At 38.2% G+C, this 24,551-nt stretch overlaps 5 protein-coding genes across 11 annotated transcripts; 2 read left to right on the top strand and 3 right to left on the bottom strand.

Annotated features, from left to right (window-relative positions):
• The first annotated feature begins 459 nt into the window (after positions 1 to 459).
• Positions 460 to 2,551, top strand: LOC105177558 (GDSL esterase/lipase 7). Its single transcript, XM_011100753.3, has 5 exons — positions 460 to 1,152; positions 1,229 to 1,362; positions 1,442 to 1,690; positions 1,770 to 2,022; positions 2,150 to 2,551. Exons 1-5 carry the CDS (start codon positions 876 to 878, stop codon positions 2,371 to 2,373), a joined length of 1,137 nt encoding a protein of 378 aa, XP_011099055.1. The 5' UTR covers positions 460 to 875; the 3' UTR covers positions 2,374 to 2,551.
• Positions 2,552 to 2,607: 56 nt separating this feature from the next.
• LOC105177647 (uncharacterized) lies at positions 2,608 to 4,064 on the bottom strand. Its single transcript, XM_011100870.3, has 5 exons — positions 3,894 to 4,064; positions 3,725 to 3,792; positions 3,537 to 3,636; positions 3,347 to 3,420; positions 2,608 to 3,229 (listed from the first exon to the last, which is right to left on the bottom strand). The coding sequence occupies exons 1-5, from the start codon at positions 3,985 to 3,987 to the stop codon at positions 2,909 to 2,911; spliced, it is 657 nt and encodes a 218-aa protein (XP_011099172.1). The 5' UTR covers positions 3,988 to 4,064; the 3' UTR covers positions 2,608 to 2,908.
• Positions 4,065 to 6,968: 2,904 nt separating this feature from the next.
• On the bottom strand, positions 6,969 to 9,553 carry LOC105177559 (F-box/kelch-repeat protein At5g15710). 5 transcript variants are annotated; one of them, XM_011100759.3, is made up of 2 exons: positions 9,160 to 9,553; positions 6,969 to 8,783 (listed from the first exon to the last, which is right to left on the bottom strand). In XM_011100759.3, the coding sequence occupies exon 2, from the start codon at positions 8,691 to 8,693 to the stop codon at positions 7,389 to 7,391; it is 1,305 nt and encodes a 434-aa protein (XP_011099061.1). In that variant the 5' UTR covers positions 8,694 to 8,783; positions 9,160 to 9,553; the 3' UTR covers positions 6,969 to 7,388. The 5 variants fall into 5 exon arrangements, with proteins under 5 accessions (XP_011099061.1, XP_011099059.1, XP_011099058.1 ...); XM_011100757.3 differs by having other exon boundaries at positions 6,969 to 8,855; XM_011100756.3 differs by having other exon boundaries at positions 6,969 to 8,904.
• A 2,013-nt stretch (positions 9,554 to 11,566) lies between these two features.
• LOC105177561 (alpha/beta-Hydrolases superfamily protein) lies at positions 11,567 to 16,675 on the top strand. The gene is made up of 7 exons (XM_011100762.3): positions 11,567 to 12,412; positions 13,082 to 13,118; positions 13,203 to 13,439; positions 13,562 to 13,609; positions 15,105 to 15,544; positions 15,713 to 15,798; positions 16,196 to 16,675. Exons 1-6 carry the CDS (start codon positions 12,111 to 12,113, stop codon positions 15,783 to 15,785), a joined length of 1,137 nt encoding a protein of 378 aa, XP_011099064.1. The 5' UTR covers positions 11,567 to 12,110; the 3' UTR covers positions 15,786 to 15,798; positions 16,196 to 16,675.
• A 265-nt stretch (positions 16,676 to 16,940) lies between these two features.
• Positions 16,941 to 24,125, bottom strand: LOC105177560 (SMAD/FHA domain-containing protein). Of its 3 annotated transcripts, none has more exons than XM_020698942.2 (13): positions 23,924 to 24,125; positions 23,235 to 23,841; positions 22,760 to 22,845; positions 22,463 to 22,542; positions 21,997 to 22,052; positions 21,385 to 21,433; positions 21,128 to 21,274; positions 20,278 to 20,373; positions 20,042 to 20,155; positions 19,157 to 19,290; positions 18,686 to 18,921; positions 17,411 to 18,226; positions 16,941 to 17,322 (listed from the first exon to the last, which is right to left on the bottom strand). In XM_020698942.2, the coding sequence occupies exons 2-13, from the start codon at positions 23,624 to 23,626 to the stop codon at positions 17,273 to 17,275; spliced, it is 2,256 nt and encodes a 751-aa protein (XP_020554601.1). In that variant the 5' UTR covers positions 23,627 to 23,841; positions 23,924 to 24,125; the 3' UTR covers positions 16,941 to 17,272. The 3 variants fall into 3 exon arrangements, with proteins under 3 accessions (XP_020554601.1, XP_020554603.1, XP_020554602.1); XM_020698944.2 differs by having other exon boundaries at positions 18,686 to 18,918; positions 23,924 to 24,107; XM_020698943.2 differs by lacking the exon at positions 23,924 to 24,125 and having other exon boundaries at positions 23,235 to 23,853.
• Positions 24,126 to 24,551: the final 426 nt, after the last annotated feature.

Consider the following 24,551-nt stretch of genomic DNA (forward strand, 5'->3'; position numbering starts at 1 on the left):
ATTAACTAGCCTAATTCCCTTGTGTATGCAGGCGAACTTTACTATTTCAACTCGAGATACTCGTTCAGACCTGAACTACAAGTCAACACTACGTCATGATCAGGTCATTGTAGATCAGCTTTAGATCACCGAGGACCTTAACCCAGATTACGTTTTCCATTCCAAATCGCTAGTTTAGCTTCAGGATGAGTGCAATTGCCGAGTGAAGAAGCATTGAACTTGAAAAAACGTGTGAACAGATAGAAATAAAAACGCAAAATACGTTCTCAAGATCTGAACTTTACATGGGTACGTGCCAGCAAATATTAAAGAGGAGCGTGAAAGACAAGAAAAGCGGTTACAACCTGGGATGGAAATATATATCCGATGGAGAATCTTAGTTATTACGAAAGGTGCACACAATCATGATCCTCATGTCCTCATTACAAATTTTGTTCACACCCCAAAACTAAGAAAAAAACAAACTAGCTTAATCTTCAACTCTATGTTGTCCCCATTGTGTATTTGGAATTTGGCTCATAAATCCACATCCAAATCAATAAATCATCCGACCATTCAACTTTATATGTCCATTGATATCAGCATTTCACTTTATACCATTCCATGTTCGTCCTTCAACTTATGTTCACCAACTTACCATCATATTCTTATGACATTTTATTTATAAATCTTAGATATCTACGTCGAAATATTTCATTTTCAACTATCATATTCTCGTCCTTAGAATTATATATGTTATATGTTGATGGTGGCATTTTCCACTTTATGAAATCATATTGTCGTCCCTGGAATTTATTTATATCCTGAATTAGAGGTGAACAGGGACGAAACGTTTTCTTTCATGCAAAAACTCTTTCTCCTAACAGCTTCTCTGCATGCTTTTTCCGTTTCTCTTCCACAAGAAACTCATCATCATGCCACTCAAAACATTCTTGATTATGATTTCTACCCTACATATGATTTCGGTCGGGAACTCCGAGAATTCTCCTGCTGCTCCAGCGTTGTATGTTTTTGGCGATTCTTTGTTCGATAGTGGTAATAATAATCTCTTACCAACTCTGGCAAAGGCGAATTTTCCACCCTACGGCATGAATTTCGAGAGGGGAGCCACTGGAAGATTCACGAATGGAAGAACTGTCGTGGATTTCATAGGTTGTCTTTTTAGTTCTTGTTTCTTGACCTTCATTCTGTCTGGTTGTGTTTGAATCTTTCTTCTTTGTTTTGGCAGCTGAGTTTCTTGGATTGCCACATTCTCCACCGTACTTGAGTTTGATACGAACTTTACTACGATCGGAGCCACTGACGGGCCTGAATTTTGCATCCTCGTCTTGTGGGATTCTTCCTCAGACTGGAAGCGCCTTGGTATGTGGCTAGCTATATTTGCCTTGAAAAAGCAGTATATGTATTCACATGTGTGACTGAATTGATGGTGACTTGACAGGGGAAATGTCTGAATTTAGCAGAGCAGATCGGCCTGTTTGAGAGAGCAGTGAAACAGGATATCAGCAGGCACTTCAAAACCGCCGGTGAGCTATCGAACTACCTGTCGAAATCCGTGTTTGTGATTTCCATCGGCAGCAATGACTACATCAACAACTATCTTGATACACAGCGATTCGACACGAGCAAACGTTACAGCCCTCTATCGTTCGCCAGACTTCTCATGAATAACTTCTCCCAACAACTTGAGGTGATCAGTGTTTTTAAGAACCTGGTTCAGAGAAATGGTGAATATTATGTGTGTTTGTGTCTAATGTGTATGCGTGCAGAGGTTGTACTATTTGGGAGCAAGAAAGGTGATCATATTTGAGATTGGGCCCATTGGGTGCATTCCGTCCAGCACAAGGCAAGTCAAACACAAAGGACAATGCGTTGACGAGATCAACCAGCTTGCAAGCATGTTCAACAACCATCTTGCTCCAATGCTTCAGAACTTGACTTTTAGTCTTCGTGGCTCAGCCTTCATTCTTGGTCATGCTCACTGGCTTGGCTATGATGCAGTAATCAATCCATCTAAATACGGTAACTAATTCTAGTCCATCTTCTGATCCTACATGTAATGATATGCATTGCACTGATCATTATATGCAGTAGAGCCTAACGTATTGAATTTTATACCCTTCTTGGTTAATCTGAACGTGTGTATTAGGTTTGACTGATTCGAGCAATGCTTGCTGCGTGACATGGATGAATGGGACCTCAGCCTGCATCCCTGAGCTAGGGGCACTGGCATGCCAGGAACCAAACAAACACTACTTCTGGGACGGCTATCATCTTACTGAAGCTGTGTATAAGACCATAGCCACGCATTGTTTCAACGGATCCTCTGTTTGCATACCCAAAAATATTAAAGAGCTGGTTTCAGAAGTTTGAAGACTGTAGAAAAGTTCTAGCTATGTTTATTTCTAGCATCTATATTCAAATGGAATGGATGACACTTTAGCCAGTTGCCGATTTTTCATTCTTTCTTCCGTTTCATGTGAAGTTATCTTAGCTAATAAAGGACCCCATACGCCTGAAAGTGTCGATGAATGATGAAAATGATCGAATAAAGCTCCAGCATGCAACATCTATATATATAGAAGTTTGTACTCAAAGAATATAGAATATAACAGTCTACAATTAACTAGTACGATACCATAAACTTAAGAAAGCAAGTGTATTGTATAATGTACAATACTAACAAGTTTCTACATACTTGACAGTGTTAAGATGGAGGAGACAAAGAAAGAAAAAGCTCCTATACTTCTAAGCACTATATTGCTCCTATATGCTAATTACCAAAGAAAAAACACAACATTGACTATTTTCTGACTGGTAGTATATATTAGGGGATGACTTCACTCGTGAGGACAAAATTGTGAAGCCTATTTGTTACTAGACTACATTATCAGTTCAATTGTACTCCTTAATTTTGTGGCTCGTGATTGTTGATTGGTGGCTTACGTCGAGGCCGGTCCGCCCCCTTGTAGTCCTTGCGCATCAGGGTTGCAACCTCGTCAGCTGCGTCAAGAAACGCCTCCGGTTCATCGTTTTTCTTGAACGTGCTGCGCCGATCGTGTTTAGCAGCCGTTTTTTCATTGCCAGAGCTCTTAGGTACCGCCTGGTGATTGAGGGAATTGATAGGCGTCGAATTTTGCAAATGTTGCTGGTGCTTATCGACCCCACTTGGAAATGTGGATCCTTCAGATTTCTGAGTTCCCTTTTGCTTCAACATTTCATCCTTGTCCTAAGAGTTGAAAAAACAAAGAGAAAAAATCTTGATTCTTAGTTTTTTCATCTGTTTCTAGGTTATGGAGACAACTATTCATGGGCCCTGTTATTCAGTACATAACAGAAAATTTACCTGAGCATCGATGCGATCACGTCCTGTTTCTGGTTCTGGTAAAGATTTCTCAAGACCAGCTGGCTTATTTTTAACTATACCAAAGTAAGAAAATTGTGTAAGTGGATAAGTTAACAATGTAGTGCTGAAGTTCTTCTCTTCCTTGACTGCTAAATAAATCAAGTAGTGCTTTAGGCCACACAGCTTGTACCTGAAGTATATATCAGTTTCTCATCCAGCAACAGCAACCTTTTTCTTCCCCCAAGAAATTTCCTTACATTAGCAGCAGCAACAGTACCATCAAAAGCATCCTGTATTCATTTTTACTTAGTAATTATTACCATAATTAAGATAAGACAATAGAAAATCAATAATGCAAAAGTATAACAGAGGACATACACTGTCAAGAGAGATATCTTTTCCTGCTTTACTGCTCCTCAGCCACTTTCTCTTGATTCCTATTGTTCCTGTTGAAAAAAACATTTACGGATAATGTATCTTGAATTCGTCGAAATCTGGTTGTTCTTACATGACTTGGACGAAAAAGCTCTATGTAAGAAGACTATACCTTCATAAACACTTGCACTAGAGTAATCTAGGACAAGCAAAATGATTACAAGACTCAGTAGTAATCCTGAACATGTAGTACTTCCAGATGCCATTTGTGAGATCGTCCTGAAAATGCTTTTAACTTTCCTTTCAGCTGAAGTAGCTCAGCAAAATTAATCAATGTGGGGTTTTATAGAGTTCAAACATGAGTCAAAGCTAGGGTTCCGACAACCGGTTTGTTCTTTTGAAATTTTTAAATACGGTTCTGGCTGCAAACACAGGACTTGGGAGAACTCAAAAATTAAAATAATCAAATAAGTAGAGAAAATAATTAGATATGTACTGTAGAAATCATGTTATAGCAAGATGCATGTTTCAAAATTTAATGTAATTTCATTGGCTAAATATACTGCAGATGTTGATCACGAGGCAGTCGCCTGTCGTTCTGATGATCAAGGGCTGGCCCTTGATGACTGTTACTAAATATCATATTGAGACGTGTACACATTCAAAGAGAAATACTGATAAAAGGAATTATACAATATAGTGTATACATGACTATAAAGATCGACGGATTTTCTGCTGAATTTTGTAATGAACTTAACCTTTCTTGGAGGTCAATATTTGTCATATTTTATCTACGGATAGCAGTAATTATTCCTCAAGTATGAGCTGTAACCTTTTTATATACCCAAATCTATGAACAAAAAGGAGAAAAACATGCTGGTAGATAGCATTTCCTAAGCAGACAAAACAGTCAAAATTAGAGAAAAACTCTGTCAGAGATTCGTTCATCAGGGTAATAATCTTTCATGGCTGGACTGTACTGGACTATCAGGTAAACACCCCCTTTGGATACCTACACTTGATCATTAAAGTTACCATAGTTTCTACATATAGACTGGAATCTTGTCATTTTTTACTATATATTTAGTGTAATTATGCAAGATTAATTGGTTCTTAATTCTTACACATAGCTTTTTCCTGAGACTTGACTTTTAGGCCAACTCAGCTTCTGCCCTGCAGCTGGAGGGAATGCAGCTTTACTTCTTACATTTGAATGCAGCCAAAACCACGTTAATTAAGGATGTTTGACCAAGAAGATATATAAACTTTAAACACTTAAAATTGTATATTTGCATGTGTTGAGGAGCTCAAACTTGTGAGATCAAATTGGAATCTTGTCCTCTCTCTCACCTTAGTTTGGAAAATAAGCAATAGCCCTCATGAATACTCACAAGTTTCATTAAATAGAATTATAGGTGTCCTATACACCGATTCGTTGTAACCAGATGGAGAAATTCTCTGTTGGTCTAAAAGTACATAAATATGGAAGTATCTTGGAAAAAATTGAAAATTAGACGTGGAGTTCATGCATGCAACATATATAGTACAGATTTCTTGACTAAAACCTATTTTTTTCTCTTAATATATGATTTTAGTTCTCTTGTTTTTTGCAAGGTGAAGAACACAGATGAAATGAAGTCCCAACGCAAACATGAGCATCAAGAACGTGGGCAACTGGGCTTCTGTTTTGCATAGAATTACTCACTTTTTTCGTTTTCAACAGTTAAATAAAAAATTACTGCTGGTTTTGGTGTAAGCAGGTAATTAGGACACGGGGAGCTGCGTTTTCCCACTCCCACTAGTTCCCTCTTGAGATCAGTGTGGGCTGTGAGTCTTAGTCGGTTCTATGTGCACCAGTTTTGTATTATACATTTCTTCTTTCTTTCACCGTCAGTGAAATCTGCAGAACAAAAAATTTTATAATTTCAAGAACCGGCCGTAAAATTTGTTCTTTGTTTGTTTTTTGATCTTCTCTTGTTCAAGGCTTGAAGAAATAATGATATGAAATAGTGTGAAGAGCTCATGACATGTGAAGCTCTCCAAAAGAGGGAGAGACACGTGGATAGAAAGTAATGCTCCGAGTACCAATGCTGTGTCCCCCTCGAACTTTTTTCTTTATTACCACAAAAGATTCAAGATTAAATAAGGTGGTCCTGTTGGAATAATTTCTCAATGCAATCAAAGGAGCACGACTATTTTTAGGATACCCGTATGGGGTTCACACATTTGTCCTCCAAATCTGTACGGAAAGCAGAGCTTTTGAGGAATGCAGATTCTACTTTCATCAAGCTTAGTGTGCTTAAAAGGGGTGGATTTGAAAGTGATAGTGAGAACCCAGCAGGAAATTTCCTATCTTGTTGATGATGATGTATCTCGCTTTTGTCCTTTTTGGATGTGTGTGTATTACTCTAAGGGCTGCTATATTAGGTGAGAATTTGCAAAATCAAGAATGTGATACTACTTCAAGGCCATTCATGTTGCTTGTATTCTTTTGTTGGACCGGACTAGAATTTTTGGTTGGATAATTATTATTCAAATTATGTTCGGTTGAACCAAATCAATCACAAAATATATATAATTCACTTGTCATGTTATTGATCTCTCCCTAAACTATATATCGATTACACAACAAGTGTATTACACTTGCCATATAATTAATTGAAGTCCAAATTTGACCTAGTCTGAACTTTCCAACTGGGGTTTTAGTATTGTAATAATCATGCGGATTCATGTCAGACTCTTGTTCTTGAATAAAAGGGAGTTTGAACTTGATAACATAAGTAAAAGGATTTGAAACGTTGGGCTTGATTCAGATCAACATATCAATTCATGGGTTTAGATGTTTAAATGTAACATATAAGTTGAAGGTTGTTCAAGAAGCGTAACAATATAACAGTTCAGAAGATCTGAAAAGATGTGGCTCTAGGAAAACAGTTGTTATGTCGAAGAGAACCATTAAGCTTTACTTTAACATCCAAAGAAAACCCAAAGAGACGGGGCTTGGCAAAATCCAAAGTACCTATTTTACGTGAAATGATCCAACCGACAAGTAAAATTCAAAACCCATAAAAGTTGGAAACTTATTAGAGCAACATTCAGCTCTAACTTGAGTATCATAAAGTAAGGCAACTTCACTATACTAAACATATGGCCGTTGAATTGATATTAGCAACAGCAGCATGTGGTCGTTGAATTAACATTAGCAACTAGCATGTAGTGACAGATGACTGTAAAGATGCCTCAACCGTGAGCAGTACAAAAACAGCATATCATTAAGAGTATTGCATGGTCATAAGAATGGTTTTTCATGGCAGTGTAAAGAGGATCATTTGTTTACAGTGGTGAAATGTCATGTTGACATGTACTTTTAGGATCTGTGGTTGGGTATATCCACTTTAATGTAAGGTTACTTTCTTTATGGCCATGATCAAAGGTAGCCTTAACCTTCCTACACCCACCGCGTCATAAGGTAATAGAACATACAGCATCAACCATCAGCATTCTCAAAACCTTAAAACCGCCAAGAATCACCAACTCCACAGAGGAGGTACTTTTACCTCTGGCTTAAATACCTTCAAGATTCTGATTCTGGATTAATGATGATAAAGAAGGTTAGACTGTTGGCAATTTGACAAAGGTAACAGATATCTGAGAAAGTGCAGTTGGATCAGTAGATCATAGCATCAAATCTTGGTTCATAGAAACAGAGCTGGCTGTTGTATGATTGTAGAGCGCATCCAGCAATCCAAGACCAAGCCTTCTTATCCACGTCATACAGAAGACCTTTTCCTTTGTTCCAAGATGTGAAACATATCAAATTATCCTGTCCAAAGCATTCAAATCTTTCAGCTGATAGCCTCAAAAGAGCTCGAAAATACCGTGGTGGCATCCTACTTACCTCAACCCAAATAAATTTAGTATGATCAAGCTCCCATATTCTCATACTTTGAAGAGTACTATAAAGCCCAATTCTTCCAACTAGAAACAGACGCTTTTGGGTTCCAGCTACAAGATATCCATCCAACAACGATCGGGGGAACTTTGCAGGTATATGTTCCCACTGCCCCGTATCCAATCGATACATCATTAAACCAAGTGGCGAAAGGGTTTCCAAGTATAATCTTGAGTCACAAAATGCCATCTTCGAGGAGCAAAGGTTGACGGCAGGCATAGATTGGTGAAGCAACCATTTGTTGAGCTTCGAGTCATATACTTCAGTAGGTGAAGACCTGTCACCATATATATCACTAGCAGCGATAATTTTAAAAGACCGATCCTTCCGATCAACTACCATAATCAACTGTCTTTGCTGATTATAATGCATACTTGGCAAAGTTCTCCAAGCTTGTGTTAGTGGATTGCAAATTAACGTCTTGAACGTCAAGCCATCCAGTCCTGAGAAGCATACAAGACCCCCTGAAGAACCTACCAACCAGAAAGCCCACTGTGGTAGAAACGTAAATGGGATCCTAAACCACTGCTTCAATGGCAAGCTAAATACTGAACATTGAGGAGTCTGGGAATTTTTCCAGTATGTCAGGAGACAAGGCCCGTGGGAGGGCACTTGTGAATGAAACTTCAGAAAACTATAGTCTTGCAAAATTGAATTCCATCTCTTACAAACAGAGCGGAGCCTAAATATCATGAATGGTGGAACCCTAGCTAAGATTTCATTTAACAGATCCTCTGGCAACATTGCCCATATATTATCTTCCATCTGGATATCCAGTTGTACAGTTTTACTAAACGTGGCCACTGTTTCCTCATCCAACCCCCTTGGTTTGGTTTTAATCACCTTCTGCCGAGAAGGACTTGTATTCCTTGAGCCCATCCGGCCAAGCGGGCTGGTATTCCTAGACCCAGAGCTTCCAAAACTTGCTTGCCGATGAAAAATTTCCTCCTCTCGGGAAGAACTAGTTCTCACCAATCCGGAACATGATGTTCTCAACCCAGATTCAGAAGCTTCCCCCATTTCAACGGTGATGTAAATACGCAAAACCCTCACCAACCGAATGCTAAATCTTGCTCCAGAATCTCTTAAGCTTTAGTTATGTTCCATGGCCTTTAAGATGAAAGCAATTTCAGGAACTTATTCCAGGCGGTAAAACAAAGGCACCATGTTTACTGTAAGAATCTGATAATCCAAACATAATTTTGCTGATCAGGCACCAAATTGCGAACCCCTATTCGCGCCCAACAAGCCAATTCATGAACAAGTAAGCAATTAGATGAAAACAAAACCCGAACACCTAACCCTGCAAAATCTAGCAACCAAGAGCAGACATAATTCACACGCACAAATTAAAAGATTCGAATTTCTAGTACTTGTACGCAAATAATCATTAAGAAGCGCAAAGTCATAGCATCTTTGATGCAAAATTAACAGGCAAAAACCCAATCAAGAAGAAAAACAGTTCAGCGAATCTGCGATGCGTTACCTCATGTAGGAACCGAGTAATCTGAATGCCAGAGCTGAGAACAGCAAAATTCTTGAGGTAAGAATGCAGCACAATCAAAAGTCCCCCTTTTTGTGGCGACAATCAAACCCTAAACAGTGTTTATCTCTTGTTCGACGTATAGTTTTTCACGCTTCCTGGAAATGGGCATCTGTTTTTCCCGCTTATCATTTTGCATTTGGAAATTTCCCCTTTTTTCCAGAAGTGTGTTGAAATAAAGAAGAGAAGGAAATGGTGTTGATAGAGGAAAACAAACCAAGATCCGGTAAGAGTTATGGGCCTGCCGCCTGCAACGTTTCCCATATCTTGCTGTGTGTTCTTGTCAATGGGTCGGTCAGATCTCCATTTGAGTAGATCCGACCCAATCAGAATCACTCATTTCCGGTTTCAACGAGTCAAATTTCTCAAACACATTTTCATTATGTTTGTTTTCGAGTGTTTTATTTTGTGTTTTAGAGATAGAGAGAAAAAAATAGAAAAAAAATAAGTGTGTGTTGAAGATAGAGTATATGTCTGGATTTATTTTTAGATATAATTTAAAATATTTTAAAATAAATTGTGTATATTTGTTGTTGGGATTTGAGAGACAAAAGTCACTTTTCATCGTCAAATCATATATTTTTTATATATAAATGTGTATATATATAGATATTGTATGTTTAATGTTGTATTTTTTGGAGACAAAAATTATTGTTAATTGTCAAATCATATTTCTTTTATATTATATTTATATATATAAAAGTGTATATATATATATATTATATATAGAAAGTTCAAAAATAATAAAACACACAAACAAGGTGTAAAAACAAAGAGGCAAATATTAGGTGTGTTTTGTCTTGTCTCGAAAATTGTTTGAAATGAAACCAAACATAGTGTTTAATTTTGATCACAGTAATATTTTTTTCTATTGAGTTGAACTAATTTGTGTGAAATGTGATCATACTCTCTATGGATCTTTTTCATTGAATTTAATGCAATTTATCTTGATATCGTAAATAAATAAACTATCCCATATAAAAAATAATAACTATTTATCTTCTATTTGAAAGATGATCATACAAGAAAATCATAAATTTTTGAAATATTTTTTTGGGTAAATTATAATAAGTTCTTTAAGGTTTGGTAGAATTACGATATTTCATCATTGTTTGAAAAATTAATACTCTTCTAATATTTGGTAAACTTATATATCTTTTGATTGATGCCTGAAATTATCAATTTTGTCATTCCTTTATTTTTTCTTTGTTTTAAAAAAATAAAATTATGGAAACAGATTGAATGAAGTGGAAGTGTTGGGTGGTGAGGTCCTATTTACTATTACAAGCCAGTGCGTATTGAACCCTCAAATTACAGATTAATTACAAATTTATAGATCAATACGTACACAAAGTATCAAAGCAATAAAATATCGAATAACCAAGGCTCACAGAGCCAAATCTGTCATTTAGGCTTTTGCTCACAATTACATAGATCAGCAGTCTTAAATACTCACGGTTCCTCAAAGTTTTGGCACTTAGCCCTTCGTCACAAAGACCTTAACAGAGATCACACAGATCCTCAGATTTTGGTTCACACTTTATTGTTACCCACAACCAATAACTGACCACACTATATAAAGTGGCCCTAGATTGCAAGTTAATGGAGGAAGGAGGCGGTGATAAAGTCCTAAAGCCATGAGAACCGAAGCATTCAAGGAGAAGGGGGAGAATTAGTTGAGACGAGCAAGACAGGGGAAGAGAGAGAGAGCAAATGAAGAGAGTGAGAGATTAGGGTTAGGCAAATAAGTAATGGGCATACAGGGTCATGGGCGGGTCGGATCTCAGGTTGTGGGTAATGGGTCGTGGGTTTGGGTTGGGAGAGTGGGCCATAAAACATTGAGCCATCCTAGTGAGAATTTGGCCTACCTAATTTTGGTCATGGGCCATTATTTACTAACAGGATGAAAAATTTAAAAATTTGTAAAAAGCATTGAGCCATATGTTTTTTAAAAATAAGTAAAATTATACTCGTTTTCTATAAGAACATTTTGGTCAATTGATCAAAAATTGGATGAAAACTTAATGAAAATCAATGGATTAAACTAGTTATTGAACGATCTTCAAAATCAGGAGATATTAGTAATCTTTAAAATAATAAAAAAAATATTTATAATTATGTTAAATATTATAGAATTGATTGTAATTTATTTTTTTTATTTTTTATTTCATGATTTGAAGTGAAAATAAAATGATATGTGCTTTCACATCAAGGAGCTTCGGACATTATAAGATGGAGTTGGAAAAGTTGATTGAGAAAAGCAGAAATTGTCCATTCATAAACTACAAATTCATGAGGAGCTGTTTGGGGACTTTCCAACTCTCCCTCAAACTTATATATGTGGGGACCACTACCCCCTATGAAGAAGCTCCAAAGAAAGTCCAACTTCCACCCCTCACCTCCCGCAACACCAAAACCCTGTGCACTCAGATCACCCCTCCCTCTCCCGCTGCCACGCGTCAGCAGTCCCTTAGAGTAATCTTAAAGTCGTGTTCTTGCTGCTTAAACCGCTAACATGAGAAACAGCGATTTTGGGTCGGAGAGGAGGATGCAGGGAGTTACCGTACACCCTCCGACCAATTTCGTGTCACACGTGCCAGCATCCATTTTAACGCCGGAAATCCCTCCTCTTTACACTCCTTTCTTTTAGTCTCGCGCACACACATATACAGACAGCTTTCCCTGTATCTATAGGTTTATGTTTTTCTACGATCAGCAGTAACTGAACCCAGATTCTTTAGATACGGTTTTGATAATCTATCCGTTTCTGACGCAAAAAAATCTAATCTTCCAAGTACGTAACAGTAGATATTATAAATAGAATTGAGGGAGGGAGGTTTCGTTTGATTTGAATTGGTATCTGTATTTGGGTTTTTAGTATTTATTGGCGTGAGATGGGGGCGGTAACGTCGTCGATGGCGGCGAAGTTTGCGTTTTTTCCCCCGAATCCGCCGTCGTATGGAGTGACGGTGGACGGAGCGACGGGCAAGCTGAGGATGACTGAAGTGGCGGAGAAGGAAAACGTCGACGTTTTGAAAGTGAAGACGAAGAGAGGGACGGAGATCGTGGCAGTGTATGTGAAGAATCCGGCGGCGAAGCTGACGCTTTTGTACTCGCACGGCAACGCCGCTGATCTAGGGCAGATGTATGATCTGTTCAGTGAACTCAGCAATCACCTCCAAGTGAACTTGATGGGGTACTTTTGAAATTACCAAAAATTTTAGTTTGTTTTATCTTTTTTAAGATTTTAGGTTGCTGTAGCTTTTGTAGTCTGGATAAAGGTGTTAAATTCATGTTTGAATTAGTTCCTATATGGTGGAGTGTTTATGCTTGGAAAGGGGAACTGAAATGTAGATCGTGAGGTGAGATGATTCGATGGACCAGTTCAAAAGGTCCGTTCATGCTTCAGTTTCTATTTGAGGAACGTGATGTGGATATCCTTACTCCCAGATAAGGACAGAAAGATGAAGTGGATACAATCTTTTAATTGAGTGATAGGTGTTTGCTCAAGGACTTAAGTGATGAATTTGACAATGGCAGATTGCTTATATGTGCCACTGTTGTGTCTGAGTAATGGATAAAATTTGTACCAGAATAGTTAATGTACTATTCAAACATATATATACATACATACAGAAAATTTGTTTGAAGATGCTGTTTTTGCCTCTTCTAATTGGAGGGTCCCAGAAGTTCTGTAGTTACCAAGGCATATGTCTGGTGCTCTCAAAAAAAGTTGCATTGTTTCTTTCAGAGTTCTCGTTTTCACGGGAAGGTTTCTACTCTAGAATTTGGATTATAAATTAATTGCAGTCTAGCCAAATGATGCAAATGAAGTCTGAATATTTTCAAACTTTGTATTCCACAGGTATGACTATTCGGGGTATGGACAATCCACTGGCAAGGTAAGTAACATGTAAGGAGTTCATTAAGTTTGTGGAAATTTGTAACAGAAAAATGCTTACTTGCGTCTGTTATTCTTTCTTTAGCCAAGTGAGCAGAACACTTATGCCGACATAGAAGCTGCTTATGAATGCCTTAAAGAGACTTATGGAGTGAAAGAAGAAGAAGTGATATTGTACGGACAGTCTGTTGGGAGTGGGCCCACTTTGGATTTGGGTTCCCGTTTGTCTAGATTAAGGGCTGTGGTTCTTCACAGCCCAATCCTGTCTGGACTTAGAGTTATGTATCCTGTTAAGCGCACATATTGGTTTGATATTTATAAGGTAACTATAATTCATGCAACTATTGCATGAGGCTCTTTTTTCTCAGTTTTCTTTTCACATTTTCATGGTATTACCTGGACTTTCAGCCATTTAATGACAATGACTGCTTTTGTTCGATACAGAATATTGACAAAATCCCATTGGTCCAATGCCCGGTCTTGGTTATTCATGTGAGTTTTTATTTCTTCAAGTAGGTCCTGGAAATACATCAGTGTTACATATCTTCTTGATCATGCTGGCATGCTTGCAGTCTAACAATGCATTTTGCATATGCTAGCAGATAATAGCTAGAGTACTTCCATGCTCATACATCACATCAATGTATATAATCACATTCTAAGCCTAGTTATATTTCAGCGAAAATGTATGTCCCTGAAAATCAACTAAACTTATTATGTATTCTTGTATTTGCACTCACTTAAATGACTTGAAGCTTCAGAGGGTACTATTTGCATTAGACTGCACATCAATTGCAAAGCACATTTGCTGGAGCAAACAGATTAGTCGACACCTGTCCCTATGACAATCCTTGAACTCATTGTCATTACTTCTTGCTGGGAGAGAGGTGCACCTCACCCCCCTACCCACTGATCAATCACGGTTACTTGAACTGATAAACCCCTATTTATTGGAATTAGGTGCCCGTTATTTTACTGTTGTCAATTTAGCTCTTCAATGTGCTACTCTATGTTAGAACAATGGTACTTTGATCTAAGTAGTCTTATTCTTTTTCCAATGCTAGAAGCATTCCTCCCCTTTTACATCCAAAAGTTTGGTGGTAGTGAAGTCATGTTTCTAGCTGTCTTCCTAGATTATTTCTTCTATTTTCTTATTAGAGCCATCAAAAATGTGTTAAGAAAAGAAGAAATATGATATCCTCATGTTTCAGGTGTTGCTAAACAAAATACCGTCAGTAAGTAGTTTGATCAATACGTTCTCATTTTTTTCTCTTTCTTTCTTTCTTTCTGTTCAAATCCTGACTAAATGGAATAATAACAGCTGTGCGATTTTTCATTTGTACTACTATATATCATGCCTTTGCTCGCTTATTAGTATCTTAATTTTATATTTCTAAACAACCTGTCGCTGAACCTTTGATCCGTTGAATATGTTTGGCCCCTGGTCAGTACCAACCTAGACAAGGGTTTAACAGGAGTAATTTAAAAGCTACATACACAGTTAACAATTAGAAGTATAGTTAGTGTTAGTTAGCAGTTCTAGTTACCATATTCATGACTCTTATTTTTGCCAAGGCCAGTGGTAATCTGCCTGGAAGTCCTTCATAGACTGTATAATACCCCAGGATGCATTTGGCTACCCTCATCCTCCCCCAAACCAGAAACCCTCACTATGAAATCCACTCTTTTCTTAATAAGAATGTTTACTAATACCTGGAATGCTACAGCAAGACTGAAGCATATCAGAGGAGCAGTAGCTCAAGGGGACCTTTTTCTGCTGCTTTATCCTCGGGGACTCTTCTAATCTCCCTACATCTATATCTTTTCGAAAAGGGTTAGGAGTTAAATTACTAGAAGCATAGTACTGGAACTATATTCACTGCTAATGCCTAAACTCCATGCTGCTAAATATCATCTTTTGACCTTTATATAAGTAGGAGATCTATCGAGCATTGCTTCATGCAGTTTCTTAATTTGACATTGACAGGGTACTGAAGATGATGTAGTAGATTGCTCCCATGGTAAGCAGCTCTGGGAGCTTTGTAAAGAGAAGTATGAGCCATTATGGGTTAAAGGTGGCAATCATTGTGACCTGGAGCTTTACCCAGAATACATTAAGCATTTAAAGAAGTTCATATTAGCTATTGGAAAATCAGGACATCTGAGAAATGGATCTGTACCATCTATGGATCAGAGGGACAATGCTCAAAACAGCACAGATTGCCGACCTAGACAAAGCACGGATCAGAGAGAAAAGTCAAGATCAAGTACGGATCAGAGAGAAAAGCCTAGAGTAAGCACAGAAAGAAGAGAGAAATCCAGGGTCAGCACCGACAAGAGAGAAAGATCACGAAGAAGTGTAGATTATGCTGAGAAGACAAATAATATTGTAGAACAGCCAGAGAGAGCAAGGAACAGCATAGATCGGTAGGCCTCAACTTACATTTCTTGAAAGTTTCTTCGTTCAGGCACAAACGCATTTACACCTCTTGTGTTTGTATATTTTGATGTTGTACCTTTATTTCACTTGTCAGTGTGTCTTATTTTCTGAACATTTAACAAGTTCCATTGACTGTTCGATCTGAATTGTGGCAGCTTTGGAGATATGATGAGATCAGCTGTTTTGTGCAATATTGACTGTTTCAAGCCTGTGGGAACTAAGGTCTGAGGATGGAGTGGAGGTCAGTAGAAATAGTTTAGATATTTTCAGTCACTTTTCTATTTTAGATTGTCATTGGCCTCCTGGGTAGTGGGTAATTTGTTTATTTTGTTATTCCTTGGGTTGATCATGCAGAGGTACATTAGAAAAAATTTCAATTAGGCGGCTGATGTATTTTAACTTTTTCAGAGTCCTCATAAAAAGGCATTATGTTTCTCATGAAATTATTGCATTTTGAAAAATCTCTGCCTCTTGACAAAGAAGCTGATGATCTTGGAAGACTTCCATTGTTATGGAATGGTGCTGGTGTAGTTTGCAGTTGATACTAATTGGAATAGGTGAAGTACTTGTTCAAGGACATAGAAAGCAATAGTTGATATCTTGAGCTTCTTTTTCCTTCTTTTTCTTTTGTGCTGCAGGGAAAGCATTTTATTTATATGTTTCATACAACACGATTATATACTTCGTCCTCCCCTTATCCATTTGGAGGATAGGAGGCCTGCGGGAACTTTGAGCCAGCATTGGTACTATCAGCAGTTCGCCCTCATGAGCAGAATTTATCAAGTTTCTTGTTCTGCTTGTTCAGAAGTATTCAAAATTATTGTTGACATGTTCAATAATGTGTTGATGCTGACATTAAGTTTGCTGTGATATGAACATCAGAACATGGTGAAAATCGGTTAACTTTGTAGAGGGATACCAATGGTCTTGGTTGTGACTGGTGAATGAGAACTTTTGTGATTTTTCCTTCCTGTGATTCCATTTTCAGATTGGCACCGACTCTTCATTAAAGTTTCTGACCGCAGGGTCTGGTGCTGGTTTCTTATGGCTTTTCAGGGATAATGTAACCAAGAAGAAAGTTGCTACTGTGCAGAAAATAAGTTTCTATTATTGGTTCAGTAATTTGTTACATAAACTTACTGTTTCTTGATTGATTTAGCTGAGAGCAAATAGCTTGTACGTTGTCAAACTCACAACTGTCGTCCCTCTTGGGTTCGAATATGGGTGATGAAATAGGAAAACGCGTGCTATCATTCTGTGGTATAAGCCTTCTGTGTTTAAAGATGAGGAATCTCCTCATTAATCTTCAATTTGACTGACAGCTAAGTTTGTCCTCGAGCAAAACTTAATGTCGAGTACGACTTTGCAATATGATGAGCAATATGACAACTTAAAATCCATTGGCATTGGCCGTTACTCATGATTGATAACTTAGTCAATTTCAACCATGCCTAACGGATCTGTACATCAGTTTCACCTGGCGAAGGCGAACCTATGACCTAAATCGGGATTTCACAGTTAGAGTTACAGGAAATGAGCTTATTGCTCAATCTTCACGGAAAATCTCCCACAAAGCATCCTAATCATTTAATGCAGGGCTGGGCTAGTGACAGCTAAAACATCATAAGAATAAACATATAGTCAGCCTTAGCCAAATGCTGCTCCTGTATAGGCATTTCAAGTGCCACTTAAGATGATTAAACCCCGCATTTACATCAGTAACCAAAACGATCATTCAGTGTGGTGCGTCCATCACCTGATTGACCTGGGAGAAGGACCACATCACAAAAAATTAAAAATGAGGTCTCAATTTAGTAATTCCTGTTGATGAAGTTGACTAGCGAATAATTTACCTTCAGGGGGCACCCAAGAACTGTAATCTGGTTCACTGAGAAATGATGATCTCTCAGGACCCAACACCCTTTTAGGCCTTTTTCCATCCTTCCTTCCTTCATTCTCGAGTAGCACTTCTTCACTGACAGGTCTATCTTCCTCGTCTGAAGCATGGTATCCTCTTGAATGTTTCAACAACAAGGCTATAGCATCTTCTGCCTTAAACTCAGATCCAACTGTCTGTTTAGATTCTTTGACTTCGCTGACCTCGGACTTCTCAACTTCCTTCCGCTTCCTTATTATTAGACCAGGGGCTGCAGCTTCTATTCCCTGATCACCAAGTGAAGAATCTGTTTTGTTCAGAATTTTTCCCCTATCTTTGTAGTCAACGAACTGCTCCTGTTCCTGCTCTGCTGGCAGTTCTTGTGTGATTTCTTGCTTCTTCGTGTCACCCACAGCACCGAGCCATTGAGGCTTGGGAACAGTGAACACAGTAGCTGTACTCTCATCAGCTACTGACTCTGGTTCTTCTCTGTTCACATCAGATTCTGATTTTGCCTCAACTGACGCTTTTTCTTCACTGGATTTAACTTCTCGTCCAAAAATTTCACCATTCTCTGACGATGGGCCAACTGTGTGCTTTTCTCGTTTCCGGGGACCACCTGCATCTGAAACAGGATTTTCCTTGCCAATTGCTTTAGGCTTTTGTTCTTTGGATACTCTTTTTTTAGCTGCTTCTCCTGTTGGATCGGCTATTCTCAGCAAGTAAAGAATCCTATCCAACTCCGATTGAAGTGTAGACAGCTCTTTACGAAGCTTTTCCTTATTATCCAAAACTGCCGCCAAATAAGAAAATGAAAAAATGGTTAAGATAATGAACTTCTGCAGATCATCCACCAAAACAAATTCTACCATTTCATGGAACAGAGTCTCATTGGACAAAAAGAAGAATAGAACAATCACACAATGAGCTCTACACAAAAACTTCGAAGGAAAACCATTGTTTGCTTTTTAGTAGATTCAACTGGGTGCAGATAAGGAAAGACCAGCCACTTGAAATGCTCAAATTCCAGACTGGTAAGAGAAATACTGGTACACAAGTGTGACAATTCAAATTGAGAACTCAAGGATAAATTACTTTCAGGTTCATAATGCACACAAATTTTCACTATGATTTTTCGGAATGCATCAGAGGTCGAAACTATTGATTTACTTTCAGCTGATACAATCAAGCACAACACTCAAAGGACTTTTATTCATGAGATGGGCATAACGACAGGAGAGGATTAGCTTACCTAGCTGAGATGAAACTGTGGACATGTATGCATCAAGTGCATCTCCAGTTTCAGTAACCGCATTTGTCTCAGTTGGTCTATCCTCATTCAGAAGTAATTTTTCCTTGTCCTCTATCTGTTTAACAAGGGTGTCCTTCTTATCAAGAAGTGAATCTGCTGTTTCTATTGATTGGTTCTCACCACTCTTGTGTTTTGATGGCTTCTGTGTACGATCATAGAACTCATCCTCATCACTGCTGATTAAAAACATAGTAAGTGCACCATTTCCACAGAACAATATCGTGGCATCAATATTTGCAGTTATCAGCATAAGATGCATACGCACATATCAGTGGATGAAGAACAAAATGGTGCTCAAAGAATATATTTTACAAATATCTAACAGAAAGCTGAAATCGAAGCAAAAATAATATTGAATTGAATCCAAGTTAAATATTCCACTTAATCTGAAAGAATATTTCTCCATGATACCTCAAATAATCTTCTTCTTCGTCTTCCACATTGCCTTTCTTCTTACCACGAGACGACTTTCCAGCTCGTGCACCTATACTTTCCCGAATACTTTCATTCAGAGTCTCTTCCAAATTCTCAAGCTCTTCCATTATCTAAAAAGATTCGGAGTATTAGACTTGCCAGAAAGTGATCAGTTCCAGAAGATTCTATTCACAATCATTCCAGCCTCAGAAGTGAATTTCACTTCAAGATGCTGTCCATTATCGCATGGAATCAGTAGAAACAGCCAAAACGAGGGAAAAGGAAAAGAAGCATGCTTCATCATTTACAAGGACGGACTGATTTATTTTTCACGTCTAATATGTCTCCAGCACTAATAAGTATGCTGAACATGCAACATTTTATGGCCTGGGTGGTGTTCGCTGAAAGACCATACGGTTCAAAAACCTTAGTCGTGACAATTGTCCCTAGCCCTACTATACATCAAATTTCGGAAGAGTTGAATCATAAATAAGGAAGCACACTTACTCTTTTTTTTCCTTCTCCCCCAGGTATGAACTTATATCATGCTAAGATCACCACCACCCAGACGAAAAAGGTGCGAACAAATGCCCTTCTCAAACAAATACCTGCTCCCCTGATCCAATTCAGTTCTGTATGGTTTTGTTGGGGACATCTTTTTCAGGAAGATGCATATCTTTTCAAAAATTGGTTAACTAAATAAAAATCCCAATTCTCAAATTTGTTGACTGAATAACTGTGAACTCTTAAATCTACTGGACAGAATAACACTGCATTCTCAACTCTCCCTCACGAAAAAAAGCCTCTGCATATACACAGAGCATGTGGAAGGGAAGCAAGGGGCAACCATCATCTCTACCCAATACACCAATTATCAAGTACCTGTGATATCCTTTGCTCATTTCGAGCAATCTGAGTTTGTTGTCCTTGTGTCAATCCACCTTGAGCAATATCCTTCGCCCGAATTGCATCAATCTCTTTCTTCATGTGAGCAATCTACAGAAGAAAAAACCATTAACAACATGGATTTACTATTTGTAGATCCTTTTTAGCTCATCCCCTGATAAGTTAAGCAAAGCAACTTTAAATGCATCAGGGAAGCAACAAAATTAACCAACCTTTTCGAGTCTCTTGATAACTTTATCTCGAGTTTTTTCCTGCTTCTCTGTAAGCTGCCCCTTGTAAGTTTGCCAAGTTATTTCATCAACTTCATCCTACATTTAAGAATATCTTTGTCAGGGGAAAAGCAGGGAACAGATAGAAGCTAGATAACCTCAAAATTGATGAAGCAAGTGATAGTTAACGAATGCATAAACTATTGCCTAACCAAGAAAACTGTAGTATTCATAAACAAGGACTAGCTGCAATGAAAGCCAAGGAAGTGTATTGCGAGGCAAGGAAAGTTTTCCATAACTTAAAAAGTGAACAACAGAAGACTAGAGCTCCTCACAAATAAATATCAGGAAACTAGAATGAGGGGACCTGTTATTTCATCAAACTAAAGTATTAAGTGTACACTGTTCAAGTTTACATCCTAATCCACTAGAAACTACTCGTAAGACATAATCCCATATTCTCACACCCAAATGCACCAAAACACTGAACTCCCACTCTGAATATGGGATCTCTAATTTCAAGCCCTAACTATAGGCCCAAACTGATAATTTCAGTACTTTCATAAGTTCTTACTTATTTCTCTACATCCAAAATACATTGATGCGGACAGGGAGTTCAAGCCCTAACATCTATGTGGAGAAACAATGATTCAGGGTCTTTCTTATCTGCTTTCTTAAATCTTCTCAATCTACATCGACTATGAGGTCAAACTAGAAACAAAGCTCACGAATGGTTGCAACTAAGAGTATACAGAGTGTAAACCCTTTTGCATGCAATAAAATCCAGAAAAGGACTTGGTACCAAGTCCTGGAGTGATTTTTTCCTATATAAAGAAAAACATGTGCTACAAACCTCAGTGTCCTCAACAGCATCTTCGCGCATGCCCCAGGAAATCCCATCCGCACGTGATGCTTCTAGTTTTGCTCGCAGAAGTGACGCTTCCATGTCTTGCATCTCTTGTCTGATTTTTGCTTTTCTTAAACTCTTCAAATCAGCTTCCTTCACAACGAAACCACACAAAAAGTCCTCATAATAAAATCGAACATTGTAAGACAAATACCATCTAGACATAGAGAAGACTAGAGATTTCTAAAACAAAAATAACTTACTGGTGGCATCAAGTCAGATGGTCCCTGAAATATGTACAACCTGGTCGAGCTGTGGAAAGACCAAGAGAAAAACAAAAAGACACAAAAGCATGAGCAGAGGGGCATGAGTATCAGAATTTCCATTTGCTAAAGAAAATTTACTCTATTACATTATTAATTGTCAGTATGACCGCAAGAGGCCAATGATATTCAAGAAAAATCAGTAGACGCTACAGACTTAATTGAATTCAGCCTTGATATGGAAACATACTGAGTGAGAACTTTCAAATTCAGAGAAATCCGGATTTAATAAAAATGGGCAATCCTGTTTATCAAAACAAAGGGTTCAGAAAATTTTTAAAAAAAAAAAGATAGGTGTCTAACAAATGGAGTTAACTGCGCAGGTAGAGGAATCTTTCCAGTTTTCATTGGATCTTCAGAAAGGATGGCGGATAAACATATCTATTGAATACTATATCAAATGATTAATGATGGCTTGAATCTGTATCTATATTCATGAGAAGAAAAGTAGCCTCAATACCAAGAATTCCTGTATGAGAAATACATTTAACAGCAATAACATACCAGAAACCAATATCAAGTAAAAACAAAAAAACTAATGAAACTACTTACTGGCCAAACCGGATGACATCGCCCACATGCAAATCCACATAAACCCTCTTATTTACCTGATGCAATAGGCATTTATGTATCAGGAAAGAGAACTTCTGACAAGTTTATGATTTAGTACAGACAGAAAGATAGACCACCAAAAACTTCTGTTCGGTCCATCAAGTAATATTTGGCAGGAAGAAGTGCCACACTAGTAAGAAGCCTAGATACATCTATAAAACTGTCATTCATGCTTCATGCAAATCATTTACTGGCGTCTTGGACAACTGGCAAAATCTCAATATTTTTAGTGTAATTGCCAGCTACAAACATGAAATGCAACTTTATCCTGATCTAGGATCACTATATCCACAATATCCAGCGAGACAGATCTGTTGCCTACAAGTTTCTAGAACATACTCCTGACCAGAAAATCTTATTAGACGTTTGAGGAGTGCATGGGAGATTCGGAATGAAAATTTTGTACCTGATTCTTGTTTATAAATGTCCCATGTGTACTGCCAAGATCATAGAGATATGCACCTCCATTGCTCTTAAACTGAAGAACTGGCACCATGAAAGACAATTCTTCAACAGAAAATAAAGTAACTCCAAGGTAACAACTAATAGTCTAATATAAAGAAGCTCATCACCAAAGAAAGGAGATTTCTACCAAAAAAGCATAAATTCAAAATGCTTCAAATTGTGGATTTGGAGGCATATACAAAAGCGATAAAAAAGAAACAGAAGGTGATAACAATTTAGAAAAGCTAAGAAACAGCACCAGCATGAAACCGGGAAATGGTAGGATGCTCGAGCACAAAATCACAAAGATCCACGCGGCCAAACATGTAAGCTCCCTTCTTATTCCTGGAATAGGTTACCAACAGAAATGTATTACATTCAGAAGAAATCCTCATGACAATCTAATATGCATTTACCTAATGCAAGCAATTAAAGAAACAAATAAACAAAAACTAATTTGAATACGTTTTCCTCTATATCAAGTATCAACCTTTTCTCTAGAGTAGCTAACGTCTTACGAAACATAAAAGAAACAAAATACAGATGCGAAACTACAACCATAATTATGTTCACCAACGCCGAACAAGGGAAAATGTGTCCTTAATTCATTTCCTCGTCTCTAAAACGGAATACATTAGCGCGAATGAATATTTTGAAAAACCAATAAAACAATAGCATCGTAGAATAAAAATAACTCAATTGCAATTTGCTACTGAAAGGGAAGAACAACTAACACATCAAATTGATCAATGATGGCCCCATCTTTGAGGACTTCGAGGACGAACTGATGGCCAGGGGGAGCGCTCCACGCAGGAATCGTGTAAGGCACCGCCGCATTATTATTCCGCTGCTCCTGTTTCTTTTCAGCATCAGCTGAGGTACCGTTGGTGGAGTTGTTGGTGGAATCGGGAAGCCGGTTCAAATTCTCAGAAGTATGAGTACGGGGAGGGTTTAAATCGGGTTCGTTCGGCAGGTTCTCGGATGACTCAGGTTCGTGTCCGGACTCTGAAGATTTGAGGTTTCTAGGAGGAGGGGGGGCCATCGCGGTAGATTTTGTTGCTTCGCACGTCGATGGCTCAGCGGTGGAATCTTTCGGAGGCGGCGGCGGACCCATGGTTGTAGTCATAGCGTGTGGGTTTTGATGTATGTGCGCGTCTGAAAGAGGCGTGAAGTTGGGGGAGGAGGTATGGCGGTGAATTGGTGGCGAAGAGCTGCGACTGCGAGGGGCAACCGCGTTATTGCAAAGGGAATCGCAATTATAATAAAAGCGGAATGACCTGTTTAACCCTCAATCTCTTTTGGTCCTTCTACTCTTGAACTCCAACATCCAGTTGATATGAACTTAAAAAAAAATATGGATAAATTATATTTATATCTGTTGATTTATACAAATCAAACTGAAAAAGTTGGCAAGCTGTAATACTTGATCAGCCTCATTGCACGAGGTGGGAAATCTGATGCCGATGCCTTTGATGTGGACAAGACCATTGTTTTTTTGCGTACGAAAATCATCAGTTGAGCTGTTTGTTCGGACCCTGGCTCCTCACAGCACAAGTCTTCAAGAATTTCACATTACCAGCTTCAATCCTGATGATTTTCCTGTACTTTATCCGGCCGGGCTGGAGGGAGGAAAACCCGGAGTTCCATCTCCACGTTCGACTTGTTCACAAAAACACAACACTTGGCTCCCATGATTTTTGTCATGAGTAAAGTTGGAGTGAATAATGAATCCTGGAGAGGAGAGACCACATCAAAATGCAAGTTGCACTACATAAGAAAAAGGTTAGTTTTGAGTCTCCAATAAAGGAACACACATGAAAATGACATTGATTCAAGATTATATTACTTTCAAGATTGAGTTTTTCTCCTCTGCATCATCTGAGGAAACTGAGAACAAAGTCACAAACACAATGAAAGCCCCTTTGTCTTTGTATTATTCTTCGCCGTTCTTAGAACTGGTAGATTCTTTTAGACTCATTTCCTAGGCATTGTCCCGTTGCAAGTAGCAAGTAAAGAGTAAAGTTGACATTTTTGGACTAACTATAAGCTTT

This window comes from Sesamum indicum, linkage group LG9 (assembly GCF_026168435.1).
Source record: "Sesamum indicum cultivar Baizhima isolate 11 linkage group LG9, ASM2616843v1, whole genome shotgun sequence".
NCBI lineage: Eukaryota > Viridiplantae > Streptophyta > Magnoliopsida > Lamiales > Pedaliaceae > Sesamum > Sesamum indicum.

Excerpts from the sequence above, each read along its gene's own strand:
- LOC105177560 (XM_020698942.2), bottom strand. The coding sequence starts at position 23,626 with ATGACTACAACCATGGGTCCGCCGCCGCCTCCGAAAGATTCCACCGCT. Across the intron at positions 21,434-21,996 it reads GATGTCATCCGGTTTGGCCA|CTCGACCAGGTTGTACATAT; the intron begins GTAAGTAGTTTC and ends GTCTTTCCACAG. Across the intron at positions 19,291-20,041 it reads ATGAGCAAAGGATATCACAG|ATAATGGAAGAGCTTGAGAA; the intron begins GTACTTGATAAT and ends GAATCTTTTTAG.
- LOC105177647 (XM_011100870.3), bottom strand. The coding sequence starts at position 3,987 with ATGGCATCTGGAAGTACTACATGTTCAGGATTACTACTGAGTCTTGTA. Across the intron at positions 3,421-3,536 it reads GAAACTGATATATACTTCAG|TTAAAAATAAGCCAGCTGGT; the intron begins GTACAAGCTGTG and ends ACTTTGGTATAG. Across the intron at positions 3,230-3,346 it reads GTGATCGCATCGATGCTCAG|GACAAGGATGAAATGTTGAA; the intron begins GTAAATTTTCTG and ends TTCAACTCTTAG.
- LOC105177558 (XM_011100753.3), top strand. The coding sequence starts at position 876 with ATGCTTTTTCCGTTTCTCTTCCACAAGAAACTCATCATCATGCCACTC. Across the intron at positions 1,363-1,441 it reads CTCAGACTGGAAGCGCCTTG|GGGAAATGTCTGAATTTAGC; the intron begins GTATGTGGCTAG and ends GTGACTTGACAG. Across the intron at positions 1,691-1,769 it reads ACTTCTCCCAACAACTTGAG|AGGTTGTACTATTTGGGAGC; the intron begins GTGATCAGTGTT and ends GTATGCGTGCAG.
- LOC105177559 (XM_011100759.3), bottom strand. The coding sequence starts at position 8,693 with ATGGGGGAAGCTTCTGAATCTGGGTTGAGAACATCATGTTCCGGATTG.
- LOC105177561 (XM_011100762.3), top strand. The coding sequence starts at position 12,111 with ATGGGGGCGGTAACGTCGTCGATGGCGGCGAAGTTTGCGTTTTTTCCC. Across the intron at positions 13,119-13,202 it reads ATGGACAATCCACTGGCAAG|CCAAGTGAGCAGAACACTTA; the intron begins GTAAGTAACATG and ends TTCTTTCTTTAG. Across the intron at positions 13,610-15,104 it reads GCCCGGTCTTGGTTATTCAT|GGTACTGAAGATGATGTAGT; the intron begins GTGAGTTTTTAT and ends TGACATTGACAG.